The 15,341-nt window shown below is 33.6% G+C and overlaps 1 protein-coding gene across 1 annotated transcript in view; it reads left to right on the forward strand.

The window, feature by feature from the left end:
* Positions 1-3,761: 3,761 nt before the first annotated feature.
* The window catches only part of LOC100644717 (terminal nucleotidyltransferase 5C), a 165,024-nt gene continuing 153,444 nt past the window's right edge, over positions 3,762-15,341 (forward strand). The window contains exon 1 of the mRNA XM_048405335.1: positions 3,762-4,441. Coding sequence (XP_048261292.1) covers positions 4,301-4,441 — 141 coding nt within the window. The 5' untranslated portion in view covers positions 3,762-4,300. The remainder of the gene's footprint in view (positions 4,442-15,341) is intronic.

Here is a 15,341-nt window from a genome sequence, read left to right on the forward strand (position 1 = left end):
AATATATATAACGTAATTAAAATGTTCTTTAGATTTATCTTCTTATCGCCGACTGCCATTCTTGCCTCCTTTTGACTTTCTTACCAAACATCGTATTTCTTAATAGGAAAGTTACTGATCTGGGCTATTATATCTAAAATATATGAGCTATACTATCCTAGGAGAATACAATTTACATTTTTTGTTAATAAACAGAGGAATTAGCATGTAATATCTAATAAGCAGTTATCTAACGACTCGAAACACGAAGCGATCCTAGTACGAATCACATTAAAATCCACTCAGAGTAATTCTAAATATTACACCTACAAGTACGTGTCCACGAATTATTTTTTATAGAATATGTCATTATCATAATATTATGTATATCATTACAAATAGCTGAAAAGCTAAATAAATAAGCTTTAAACTATAGTCTATGTAATTGTATGTCATTGTACATGTTATGCACAATGTATAACTGTTGTAATATATTTATATAAAATTTGAAGTTGCAAAAATGCATGTAATAGACAAAAACATATAAAATATCAAAAGGAAAGTAACCGTTATAATTTCTAATAAGTAAAACGAATCTGTATATAAGTTTCATTTCTTTAGTCCTGGCCATGGAAACATAAATTAACATAAAATTCCGCGGTCTACTAATAATTAATTCTTCAATGATATTCTAACTATAATACTTTAACTACGATACTGTACCTACAATATTTCCATCAAAACCATCAGAGTTACGACTTCTTTCACAAGCAAAACCATCAAAATTCTAGCAGGTAAGTGCATACGTATAATAAAATGATGAAAGAGAAACAGTCTCATAACGCTTTCATACACGGCGTATATTCGTGAACGAAACGGGATGCAATTTCCAGGCGCAAACGCGGGCGAAGCTTATTAACTGCGAGGCCGATACGCAATGCAGCGAAGGTGCAGTGGCATTTAACGTGTCTGTCCGCTTGGTTCAGCCGCGACGCGTGCAGGCGCGTGCAACAGCTGCGTTATCTACGGGAAAACGCGTTCGACGCGGTGGAAAAAGTTCCCGACAGGCTGAGAGAGTGCACAGTTTATTAATATGATAATGCACGGTAAGCCGATGAAATCGAAAAGAAATTGCGATCAACAAGATCGAGGCAAGGAACAGGTCCTTGAAGACTTCTCCGTCTTAACTCCAACTGGAAATCCATTTTGAAATAACCCGAAGCGACAGGGCGAGGAATTTGAATATCCATGTTGAACGACAAAATGTCAGATTTTTTCTTCTTGGTAAGGAAAATTACGTCGTACCGTCTTCTCCTTGATTCGTCATCCATAAACGTTAATCGACGACATTAATCGACACTTGTACATACTTTCTATCTATACTTTATGAGCGCCTCGAGGAAGTCAAGGGGGACACGCGTGGTTAAGAATGTCACTAGTCAATCACGTTCTTGGCGAAGCGCGATTCAGTATTGCATCATCGAAATGTTGAACGTTTCGAATCTCGACAAAGAGATTGTTCGTTGTCAAAATGAATTATGTATACTAGTTTCATCTGTCAGTTCAAGAAAACGAGATTAGGTGTTTGTTCTGTATGTAGAATCGAAGTATAAAAAGCCACAGGAATTATGATAATTTGTAACAATATAATGTAGAATAACTTATTGCTTTCTGAGAAAAAGGGGTTCATAATCAAAGAAAATATTGTATAACTGAGAAAATAAATGTCGAAATTATCTTTGAATAAAAATAAGGAAATTTCCTAGATATTGAATAATGGCTTAGTTAAACTGTATAGACTATATTTATATTAACGATTGATTCACCTTTTGTAATTATTGTACTATCTTTTCTTTAAAAAAGGAAAACGAACAGAAAATATCAATTTTCGGTTATCGATCATTTGAATATATGAATATGAATATATGAATATACATATGTATATGTATACATACAGATATAGGGATATATCCTAGTTATGCTAATTAATTTTCTTTGATTGATCATCTGAAGTGAATAGTTACAAAGCCAGTAAATCCTTTCGATTTCACAGCTGATTTTAATGAAATTTCATATGTTCGAGTATAAGACTAAACAAAATCTTGAAATAATTTCTTTTTATCTTACGTTATACAATTTGAAGTAGGGAGTCATCAATATTTTTATTAACCGTTTTATGATATGCCCTATCTCTTTCAATATACCTCTTCCAGTGGTGTGATTCTTTTGAATCTTGTTTTGCCATTTAAATGTTCGTCGATAAAGAGATAAATATTCTGACAGTTTTTACAGTGTGCAAAACTTCATTGAAATGCAAAGTACAGACTTTTTATAGTCTGTATAAATGCTTTTTTAAATGCTGTTAATACAGAACATTCCATACCTTGAAGAAACTTTGCAAAACGGTAAACAAGATACGCAAGAAACCTTTCCTACTTCGTTTTTTGCGATAAAAGTAAAAGGGAAACATGATTTTCCTTTATTACCGTAACAAATGACAATTCGCTTTCTTATATCGATAAGAAAGAAATTTAGATAAACAGAATCTCCAGTGTAATTACGTTATACGGTACTTTAAAGTGGTAACGATAAAGAAATATACACGACGCAAACGTCGTAAGATTTCCTATGTTTTATTAACAAGAGATAAAATAATTACTTCCGGCAGGTAAATTACATATTACACCACAGACTCATTATTAATATAGTAATATATATCAATTACGTTCTTTGAATAATATTCTAGTTTCAATACCTTCTATCTCGATTTCTCAGATCGAAATGGTCTTTTTAAATCAAATTGATACATTGTCCGTCATGGTGGTTACCATTTGGCATTTCTTTTGCATTAATAGCGTAATGAATCACGCGATTGTCGTGATTACATTGGTAAAATTTAAAATGAAAATTCACTTATGGAAAAATATTATAGACAGAGATCCTAAGTATTTAATTAGTGATAAACATAGATTGATTAAATGTTATAATTTATTAACACAGTATATTTAAAAAAACATACATTTCATAAACAGATATATTGTAAACATACATTTCTTGTAACTTCTATGTGTATGTAAACATTTTGGATCTAACCATGTTAGTCGTGCGTGTTTCGTTACACTGTACATAAAATTTCAAAACAGTTCCTACAGATGCACATAACTTACTCAAAAAAGTCTCTATAAATATACAAATATTTTCGTGAACCACAGTACTCACGATCAATTATTATATAATTCACATTACAACATACATTACCAAGATAAATAATACTGTGGTACTCTGAATAACGTGTTAAACATGTTAAAATCAGAATACAATAAAAGCAATAAAAATCTTATAAAAATTTGTTAGAGTTAATTATTAATAGTACCTTAAAATGTTTCTAGAAGCTTCGAATACCTTAAACATTTCTAGGAACGCGAACGATACGTTTCTAAGATTTACCGTCAAGCCCCAGCGTGCAAAGCGGACGAAACTGCAGCGCTCTGGTTGCTCTGGACAGCCGTTTGCGCGTTCACCGGCCGTTCAAAGACGGGTTCGTCGAACGCACGCACTACTCGGCGATGAAGTGTATAGATAGGGTTAATCGGTCGGTTCCCGGTGGTGTGTAGAGATCAGCGAGCGAAAATTAGTTTGCGAGAAAAGCGTTGCGTCGCATCGCATGGCAACGTTCGCATTTTCTGCGTCGCCGGTGGCGCTGGTTCCGTCGAAACGACGACGCCGGTAGCTTTCGAGCGATTTCGGGCAGACGTGCAGCCTGCTTTCCGCTGGTGGTGGGGATAGTTACGCGGCGTTCGACTTGAGTCGGGTGGGGCGACATCACGCCGGGACGGAACAGCACGAGATTCTCGCAGTGTCGAATCCCGCCGGTTGTCTCGTTCTTTTCGTAATTGTCGTCGACTTCCTTGATCGTTAATTCCGAGCAACTCGCACGGCTCGTGTAATTACGCGTGCCGCGTTCAATCGTTTGCTTTCCCGATTTTTTCCCCGTTCATCAACTTGTGTGCGCGAGTTACGAACAATTTTCTAGCCTCTCGTTTAAGACCGATTGTCTCTCGTCTCTGTCCGACCACGTGACACACGTTAGTCCAAGTTCTTACCAAGAGTTACGTTTAAAAGTGTGAGAGTCCTGTTTTTGTCGCAAGGCGTCTGAGAACATTCTGGAGAAGACGTTTCGTTTCGAGAGAGTGAATCGATCGATCCATCGCCTATTAACCGAGACGTCGCACATAGTAGCCTTAGCTTTCTTACAACGACACGAGTGAGAAGCCAGTGGTGCAGTATCACCTTTCGTTCTGCGAGATTGTTCATTTCCATCATGGAGAAGGTGAATGGTAATATCGAGAAACGATTGCCCGAAGCGGAAGAAATTTGGACTGGGATCGTGACGATGGAAGAGCCCAGGAAAGAAACCATCAACCGATCCGTCAATCCTGGTCAGGTTCTCCCTTTGATGCAGGTAAGCTTACGTAACTCGAAACTTGCCAGTTCGCTTGCGAATCATGCTGGTTCACGTATCGTTCCGACTACGTTATCCTTATGATGTGCTATTCGCACGCGTGATTTCGAACCGATGCGATGGGTGTCATTAACCCAAGGGAAAAGGACTTAAAGCGGAAGGACTCGGGAGTCTAGTGTTCCGAGGCAGCGCCGTATCGATCGATCCCATCGAATCATGGCGAACCGGGCGATATACAGCCGCGGCTGATTTGTTAACGTGGACTGTCACATTAATTTAGAATTATCGTGACATTATACGAAAATTTTATTTTTTAGTGATATAATGTATAATGAAAAATTTTATTTGTGACACGAAATTTTATTTCAGACATGCCAATGTCGATTAGTCGTCTTTTATTGCTTGATTTATTTATTTAGTAATCTACGCGCATTATTTTTATGTTATAAAGAAGTTATTAAGTATATGTTGTTATTAAGTATACAAATAAAAAAGGAAACTGAAGTACAATAATTCCAAAGCTGTTTGTCTGCTCTTATAGAAAAAATCACGGAAGTGTTGATTTTGAAAATGTATGATATTCGCTTCGAATGGTACATTTAATTAATCGTTTGACGATCGGTAAAACTGAATCGGTAAGACCGAGAAGTGTTCGCAGAAAGCAGCGAATTTATACGGAACGACACTTATTAAATTAGCATAACGGGTGTCCACACGTGATCTAAGGTATTAGCCAATCAGTGCTCTGGAATGTATTAATTTGCCGGTTTGTAACGAAAGGTGTTTCTAAGACACGTAGTATATGTATTTTTTTTCTTGGACACTTATCGCACGGCTCGTTGCGTGTTTCCATGGAACTACGAATAATTGTCGTTTCACGCTTACGTTCGATATTCGCCGGCGACGTAATAAATTCGTTTTTACGAAAATCAGGCTGACAAACATAATATAGTTGAGTTTTATGCATTCACGGAAAACTTGCAGATACAAACATATATAGAATGCATATAATATATAATATACATCATATTATATTATATCATATGCATAAATATATAAAAGTATATAAAGTATCCATAGTATAGTAGTTACGATACTTAGTAGTTAAAACAATACTCCTTAAAACATAAATACATATATGCAAATATATAAAAAATGAATTCGCATAGATATAGGATAGGATTACTGAAAATCGTAACTAAATGTACAATAAACAGATAGTTCTAGAAACGACGAATCAAGCTAAAACATTTTCTTATCTTTAAAAGATCCAAACAGCACGTTTCTTTATTTAAAAAGTAAAAAACTATACATCAATAGTTTATTGACACGGCATAAAGGGGAAAAGTACATTGCGTTTGATACAGTCGATTCTTACGCCACGTTGAAACGTTTCGCTGTTTTAAGTTGGTAAAACAATGGCGATATTAACCGACTATGAAGCGTGCTTCCTCCTTGGAGCTTTTTAATGCGTCCATGTTGCCATTATATTATACACCTATACGGCAACCATTCTCCCGATCCTATTTCACTCGAAATGACGTCAGTTCAGGCGGCAGTCTCGAATCCGAAGGATCATTTCCGGAGCAATGGCACGAGTATCGATTGGTCGACACGCCTGAAACTCTGAGACAAGGCGCGGATCGTGTGTAGGACGCGACATTGTGCTCCATCGATGTACCGAGATACACGAAGGCTCAATTCGCTGCCATGATAGAACGCCGATATGCATAATTATGTTCTCGGCCACGAATTTTAATGGCTTGCGATATGTCTGTGACATCCAACGAGTTATAACGAAACGATAAAAGAAACGAGAAAGAAACTGTTATCAAGAAAGTTACGTGTTTTCGTGCATGTTTTCGTGTTGGGTCTACAAGCTTAGTATCTGTTGTTTGTGACGTTACAAATTATTTTTCCTGATAATTGACAGATAACGCTGAACGAACGAAAATAATATTGCAACTATGTTACTTATTTTTGCTTTTTTAAATGTTCTTTTCCTTCTTCCTTCTTGGGTTTGAGGAATAATGCAAGGATTGCTAATATTTCTCGCTTCTATTTAAGACACACACTGTTACTAAAATAAAATTATTTCTCGGCGTTCTTGCACAATAATTTGTTAATTAATGATATCAGTGAATTGATAAGTTAGAAGTTACAAGTTATAGAATTCGACCTCACAATTTCACAATTTTGTGATCGAATGGTTTGTGACTGAGAAAATTTATAATAATTCGATTGTACGAGAGAACCTTGGGATTGCATTATTATTTTTATCGAAAATTTCTTTATTACATTAGTCATTGTCCCCTTATAAGCCATTTTGTTGAATCACGCAGAAATTAAAATGCCTTAAACTATGTTAATTGACACACATACTAGAAGCGACGCAGTATTTAAACAATTGAATCGACGTAATATATTCGTCGTTATTAATGAATGTATTAATGTAATGTACTTTTAAACCGTTCAATTAAAAGCCATTCTGTTTAGTCCAACGAAAACTATATAGCAACATAATAATAACATAACAAAGTTAATTTCTATATATGTAGTTATAAATCGGTATAGATATGTAGTATCACGCGATGCAATAAAAATATCTTGAAATATTATCGGTTAATATCGTCACGGTTGTTTTTTTATACGAATAATTGATCTCCAAATTATTTCATCAATATTCGAGTGTGATCTGTTTTTTTAATAAGATTGACAATTGACGTAATATTAAGGCTATAATTATTTACATAGAGTGGACCGTGACTGTTCGTTCTTCAAGTTAGTCCGTGCGCAAAGACCAACATGGTTGTATTATTATAAACCACATCATAACAACGTGTCACGAAGGGTCATATTGTTTTGCAAGTGTCGAATGACATATACATACACCTATATAGCGAGCAAAAATATAAAGCTTATTTTGATCTATCCGCGCAATTATTTTTCAAATCAGTCTTTATTCGAAAAAATATTCCTAATAGAATTTATCCTCTTTCCAGGAGGAGTTTTTACAATGGACACAAATTTCGTTTATTCCGTATAACACAAGTGTTTCTGATATTTACAAGACGATCTTTGCTTTCTTAAATGATTTATACTTTCTTTTAGCTAGAACATAATTTATTTTTTAATAAATTCATTGATCTACGATATGAGAGTAATTTTTACGATGAGTAATTTTTTAATATTTTTTCAAACATAAATTTATGCTATCAATGTAATTTTTTTTTTTAGGTATATTAATCGTGCAGAATATTTTTTCCAAATTAATTCCAGATAATATAAAGGAATCAGTCGTCGCACTGAATATCTTGTGTCCATTTATGTCTATTTTACGTAATAAATTATGTGATTTTTTAAGTATTAGCATTAACCTGCTGTTAGTCTTTAATCTTGACACTAAACTACTAATGTGTGTATCTTTTATAAAAGTACTTTTCCATTCTGGTGAATTATATCTTCTTTAAAAAAAAACCTCTGAAAGATTGTGTCTTTACTACTGAAAACCGATAGAAAGAAAATTTCTTTTACGTTCTAAAAAAAAAAACAAAATTCCAGTTTCATTCGAATAGGTATATGAAACAACTTAGAGAGGAACTTATGGTGTCATAGTGTTTATCAAATAATAAACGATAACCTTTTCCCTGAAAAATCTCGTTCAGTGGCGAGTGACTATCTATTCTTGAAGTTATTTTCTATCGGAGAGTAATTTTTTGCGACGATAGCGGCAATGATCATTGATCATTACCGTCGCGATCGTCTTAATTGTTTGAAATATGTATTCAGAAACAGTACGAGCCTGGCACTGTTTATTGGAGTTAATGCGTTTGGACTTTAGACCATGCTATACAGGGTGTCCCGAGATAAATAATTAACGATAAGGAGAAATATAATATTATGTTTAACGACTACGTTTTTATTTAGAGTTCTATCATAAAAATGAATATTTGTATGGAAATATGTTATTTGTGTTTTTCGAAATATTTCATATATTCACGATAAGACACCCTATACATATATATATAAGAAGTATTTCTAGAATTGATAAAAACATATTTACATTAGGACATCGTGTCGCTTCGTATATTTGTACCTACAAGTGTACCTTTCAGTTAGCCCGATTTGTTTATATGAAATTCAGAGAAAGGTTAAATTCGATGTAGTCTATCTTCTGACGAAGGTTAAAGTGTTTTTTTTAAATGATAATCATAGCGTTCAATGTTTCCTATTATCGAACAGACATTGTTGATTTATGTTCATGAAATTTTGTCAGTACATATTAATTACTCCACGATTATATTCCACGGTTTAAGAACTTTTATTTACTTAGCCCTTTTACAATATTTGTAATTGCTTAAATTTCAAACAGACTTCGAATACGTTAAAATTAAGATTCAATTATAAACTAATATATTTAAACTTTATGACAAGATGTTTCCATGGATAGATAAGTAATATGTACACAGTTAATAGAACATCTTGTAACGCTATTTTGGGTAGAATAAATTAATGTTTCAATATCATATCAGTTTCAGACAGATATTACTCATGGAAAATTTTATCTTATTATTTTCATTGAAACGAATTAAAGTTTCAGTATTATAACATATTCAGATAAATATCATTAGCAGAAAATCTTGTGCCGCTATTTTCATTAAAACAAATTAAAATTCCAATATTACATCACATTCAGGAAATAAAAGTTGAAAAGTATTTTAAAACTCTTCCTCTATCCTAGCCGTGAAATTTATTATTCAACACAGAGAAATTCTTGGAACGATTCTAGAAACCGAATTGCTGTTCGAAGTTAAAAACGATAATCTTATGAATCGCTTGAATCACTTTGCGTTAAACACGCAATGAGCGCGATGACGTTGAAGCGGCATATTTCAAGCCTAGGCGGTATGCAGTCAGATTCATAAAACCATTTACCTCGTTAAAAAATTAAAATGTTCGCATCAGACACGAACTACCGGATCGTATAATATGTATATTCCAGTGTATGTGTTTTTCTTGAAATTTATCGTCGATACGATTAATTTCCCGTTGAGTTACACACTCTCGTGGAACTTTGAACGTAGACAGCGGTTATAATTTCTCGCGAAACCGCTATTAAAATAATCTCCTCGCGCGCTCTCGATTGCCAGCGAAATGTACGAGCGTCTCAGAAATTGGACTGATCAACTCTGCTTCTTGTATATTTCTCGATTTCATTATGTAGGTAATGTAATTAATCTTCGGTTCTCAGGGTACGGACAATTTTCTTGGATAAAAATTGAATGCCACTTGGAATCGAAAAAATATCATTAAATTCCACAGAGAAACGTTAAGAAATAATTTCCGTAACATTTGATTATATTTCAATCTTTCAGTAGGTGCTTTTCGCCTCACACTTTTATTCCTAACTTTTAAATTTTTTAATGCTTCTATAAACAACGCTGTTTCAGTTATACGCGGATGTTTTTCGCTTTTTAAATTTCGACGTTCATCTCGAATCACTTTATTCAGCATACGTTCACGAGTCTCTTTATTATCGCAATTAAAAGAAGTGAGAAAGAGCGAATGCGAATTCGTTCGTTTGAACCAATTCCTCACAAATTGCCACTGCGGATCAAGAAGCAAACGGCCAGTGTGTTCGTGCGAGTTACATAGTTACTGCTTCACTGTATAAGTAAATTATGTACATAATATGTATGTAAATAAACGTTTAAATATATGCACATGCATTGGAAGAATATAAATGTATATATATGTACATGTACTTCAATCTTTTGTGACGTCTATTCTTAACTACACGGATATTCGATTCCCCTGCATTGTTTGAAAAAACACTCTATCCAAAACTTCCACGTGATTTTTTAAAATTAATCTTTTTATTAATATATTAGATTAATAAACTCACAGTACTCAAGGGGGACCATCTTTAATACTTATTATTGTATGTTTAAAATGACTACTAATTTTTTACTATATACATATATGTTTCCAATAAATATCTTATACTTCTACCAATATGATCACGATAATTGTGTCTCATTATGGTATTAACGAAATTTCGAAATGTTGTATGTAACACATACACAATTTTTTATATAAATATTCTTTATCCTAAATGTTCAAATACTTTCGTGAGTCATTTATTCAGTGTAGAACAGCTGGCATTACAAACGATTACTTAACCAACCGTATTTCTCGCATTCATTGTATTTATCGGGTTTTAATAATACCGTTCGTGAATATTCCAGCCATTCTGACTCCTCTGAATCGCTGAATTAATTAACTCGGGTGCCCCGATGACGCTGTCGGAAGGATTACGTAATAGACCCGCTGTAAAATGACATTTTTTCTTTTGGCGAAGGTGTACACTTCGGATCTTGTTCCTTCTGTCGTTCTATACTGATTCGTCATGGTCTGAGAGCTTATTTAGTAACATTTTCGAATTCCGTGAATAGACGTATGGCTGTTGGTTGGAAGATGAAGTATTTTGCTTGACGGAGATAGTGTTGTTTGCTACGATCTTATGTAATTCGTGGAAAGGAAAAAAGAGATGAATGGTGTAATCAGGCTGTATAGATATTTTTGTTTTATTAATTCTCAAGTATATGATTTTTCAAAATATAGCAAGATATTTTGAAATTATTGGTTTATCAATCAGCAAGTTTATTATCAGCAAGATCATAGAAAAATAATTTGAAATATTCATATCACTTTTTTTTATCGAAGGAAAAGATTTATCGCTAAAGAGATTGTTGTTAAATTCTTTTTTTTTCTATAAAAGAGTAAGAGGAATTTTTGTATATAGAAGGTCGTAATAACTACAAATGGCACAGACGTTCGAATTATAGCTCGAAAAGATTACAAAAGACGAAATAACTTGTTTATGAACAGACAGACACTTTATGTCTTCATGCTATGAATACATCATTAATTTAGACACTATATAGTAAATGCTGTGTCTGCTATATCAGGGAATACAGGTATGTTGCCAAATGGCAGTTGCATTTAAAGATTAATGTTTCCTGGAATATGATATGAAATTTGTTCCTTTGTAAAGAAAGAAAATTCTTATGAATACATCATCTGGTACAATATAATAAATGTACGATAACGATAAAGTGATATACGTGAAATCTAGATATATGAATATCTGTTAAGAACATTCAGATTAAAATAATGCAATTAATATTTTGATGCAACGAGAAATGTACATCATCTGATAAAAATATATCATTGCTTTAGATACCTATCATTTCATAAAACGTGATAAAAATTCGATAGCAAACAAAATGATATACGACAAATATCATAGGTATATGATTATTGTAACTTTCACGTTGCTAAACCTGCTAAAGCTCATTTTCTTCATTAAACCTATAAAATTGTATAATTGTCTTGTACAATAACAACTATATAATCCACAGAATGATAAATTAACTTAATAAGAAAATTGACATTATCCAATACATTCCTATGTTATTAAAAAATTTAAAGAAAGTCCTCTTACCTTTTTATCGCGCTTTTTAATTAAACAAACATATTCTGGCTCCTACAACATTGAGATATTGAAATGCTAACAATCACGAAACAATCCTGTTGTATCTGTGGCGTCACAGGCCATTTAAATTAATCACGCTTCCGATAATTTGTCTTCGGCACATTAATTAACGTCCTGTCGTCGTCGAGTATATGCAATCGTTTATGACTTATTATAAATCATTTCTACAATCATTTAAACTCCGAAACTTTTTCGTCGCGTCTTGTCATCCTTTCCGTTGGCTTACGCTCGTTTAATTCGTTGGCACGTACAGTTATCTATCAGTCGATTTGAGACACTATGGCTGTTTTGTATTAATTTGGTCATTGTTAGGGACAGATCGAAAGCTGATTTCTAACTTTACAAAATTCGAATTCGAAATTTCATCAGGTATCAAAAAATGTTATTGTATATTTACGTTTTACAATATTTCGAAGTAGAATATCTCGAAATAATTGTTCAAATGATTACCAAGAAGGGTAATTTTTCTCTAATCACTGTAATTAAAAAATCGGATACAGTTTCGTTTAAAATAAAATATTCTATGAGAATCTTATTGAAAAAGTCCACGTAGCCGCTGATTGTTTAAATCCTTGTCATTATTATCACTTTCATGTATTTAATTTAAAAGACTCGTACAGAACGAAAAGAAATCATGCTACGGTTAACAGACGAGTGCAAAGAGTTAATAATAATGGTAGATGGTGATTTTGGTTAAGAAAAAATGATACACATAGAGTTTTCTAGGGTGAAAAAATTGGTATGTCAATGGTTCGTATATCAAACTTGGCCAAAGATGACGCTCTCATATATTACATATTCAAATGGAACGTCCCACTAAAGAAAAAGTGTCACTGTGTTAACCGGAAGTCGGCAACATCTTCTAGTGAAAGCTTCTTCGATATTTCTTGGCTGATTACTATATAATTGGCCTCGCGCATACGGTAATGAGCAACTCGTGGTTAATGGCAACGATTCTTCGTATCATGAAACAAGGAAAGAAACGTTCATTTTCTTGGCGTGAAAAAAAGGTAATAATTTGTCGAGAAAGGATGAGATACGATAGATTACGTTTTACGGCTTGGAAAGGAAAAGAGAAACCGTCTAATTACTTAGGAATCATATAGATTTTTGTACTAGTTGATAGACTTCGTCTTATTTAACTATTGCGTAATCCTTTTTTAAGGAAAATGAATGATGATGTTGGTTTTAATAATGAATGGAATATAGGCAGTGTCAATGTTATTTGAAGTTACAGTGAAAGTGACGAAGAAGTTTGTTTATCTTCGCTGCAACAGGATTGCAGATGTTTGATTAATCGTATCATTTTTATATATAGCTTGAATTTAATCAACAACGAAATAAAATTTAAGACTAGAGAAAACAAGATGAAGATATAAACGAAAGAAATGTATGGAGAAAATTCTTTGTGACAACAGGAGAAAGAATAAAACTGGAGCAAGATTTAGGGTATTTAAGACGGTGGAAGAAAAGATACAATATTTTGAATAAGACAAAATTATTCTTAACTCAAGTACACCTTTTATATGTTTCGATTAAAAATCTTCATTTTATTCATTTATCTCGAAACTATTATTCATTATGTAATAATCTAATAGAATTTTAGAAGAAAATACTTTATCGATTCAAATGGCTTTTACTTCGGTTAAATATTTTTATTTTAATACAATTGATCAGGAAATTATTATGCAATGACCCACTATTATTTTCTTAATATCGATCAAAGAGCAAAGAATAATTCATTCTTCCTGCTCATCGAATCATCGAAAATCGTCGATTATTTTTTCCAAACTATACACTCGATTCACTTTTCTTCATTAGTCGTTTCGTTACCTTTAATAAACTGTCATCTTAACAGAGGTGTTACGTCAATCCTCGATTCAGTCACTTTGTTCTTGCGTTGAAAAACTTTTTTAAACCGCCCACGTGCAGGCATTCTTCGATACGGTTGCCCGTCGACATCGATAACCGGACTGATCTTTAAATAGAATAAACGTTTTGTCACCGGCAACCGAGGGTCGGTGATCGTACGTGAAAGTAACGAGAATGAAGAAAAGGTTAAGCGAAAGGTAGAACCACTTTGGTCTACCTAAACGATCGACATGCCATTACGAATTCAATGGTGCTTTAAATGGAGTTCAGCCTTATCAAGCCTTTGCGTATTCCTTTGCATAATTCAACGTCACTGGCTGCCAGTGGCTGCCCATCAGTATCCACGATCATTCCGTCTTGTCACTCGTCTTTTCGTGTTTCATTGCTATCTTGTTCCTTTGGCAGGTGTATCTAAGCTTTGAATCGCATCTCGTATTCACATGGCCGTTAATTTCAATTTTCTATTATCGTCGTTAATTGGCGTCGATCATTTCAAGAAATATCTCCTCGTCCGTGAGAAGATCTAGTAATTGCTTCTATATGAAATAAATTGGTAAGAAGTCTTTGAAATACGTGGAGTTTTGAAAGATTTGACATTTCTTTCCCGAAACAGGTTTGTTTAGAGTTTACAGGAATATTTCACGCTTCTTTTCTTGATCATTATCTTTTTTACTGTTTCTGTCTGTTTGCTGTATAATTCATTCCACCTTCCAGAGAAATTTGTATTCGTATCTGATTGGTATGATCTATCGAAGAATTATAAAGGTTCCAACAATTGGTGTAAAATCTTAACCAACAAACATATGCATATTTTTATAGAAGATATGACCTAAATTGAGTTTTGTTTTATTTACCAAATATTATAACGAGCATTTTAGTTTAGATGTTATATATTACATCTAACCTATTCACGATAGCCTTTATCTTGGATATGTAACTGGAAATATTTCAAATTGAAATTCAAGCTTGATTTTATCCTGTCGTCAGTGTATTCATTTTTAGACACAGCGAGTTCGTAAACGACCCTTTAAGCTTGAGACCTGCAGGCTCGTAGCTTGGCTCGTGCTCCGTGTGTACGACCACTAAATTTCGGTTTTACAACGTAGACGTAATTAAAGTCACTCTGACCGGTTATAATAAACGGGGCAGTAAATTATTACGGAGGCCGCAGAACAGGCCAGCCCACGAAAGGATACGATTCTTCGTTGAAGGAGCCCTAAGGACCTTAAGAACGCTGACGTTATGATTCGCGTGAGAATTTCTCGTTTATCCTGCGGAAACCTCGAGAGTGTTTTCGAGTAAACAGAAACATCCTCGAGAAACAAACAACTTTGCTAATAAATACTTTGTTAACAGCAAAAATTCTTATAGATAGAAGATTAGAATTATACTCATGGAATGATGAAATTAATTGTACAACGTGTATCTTTCCTAAGATAAAAATTTAGAGTGCCTATTGTCTTTGAGAAA

The sequence above is a fragment of the Bombus terrestris genome, chromosome 4 (assembly GCF_910591885.1).
Source record: "Bombus terrestris chromosome 4, iyBomTerr1.2, whole genome shotgun sequence".
Classification (NCBI taxonomy): Eukaryota; Metazoa; Arthropoda; class Insecta; order Hymenoptera; family Apidae; genus Bombus; species Bombus terrestris.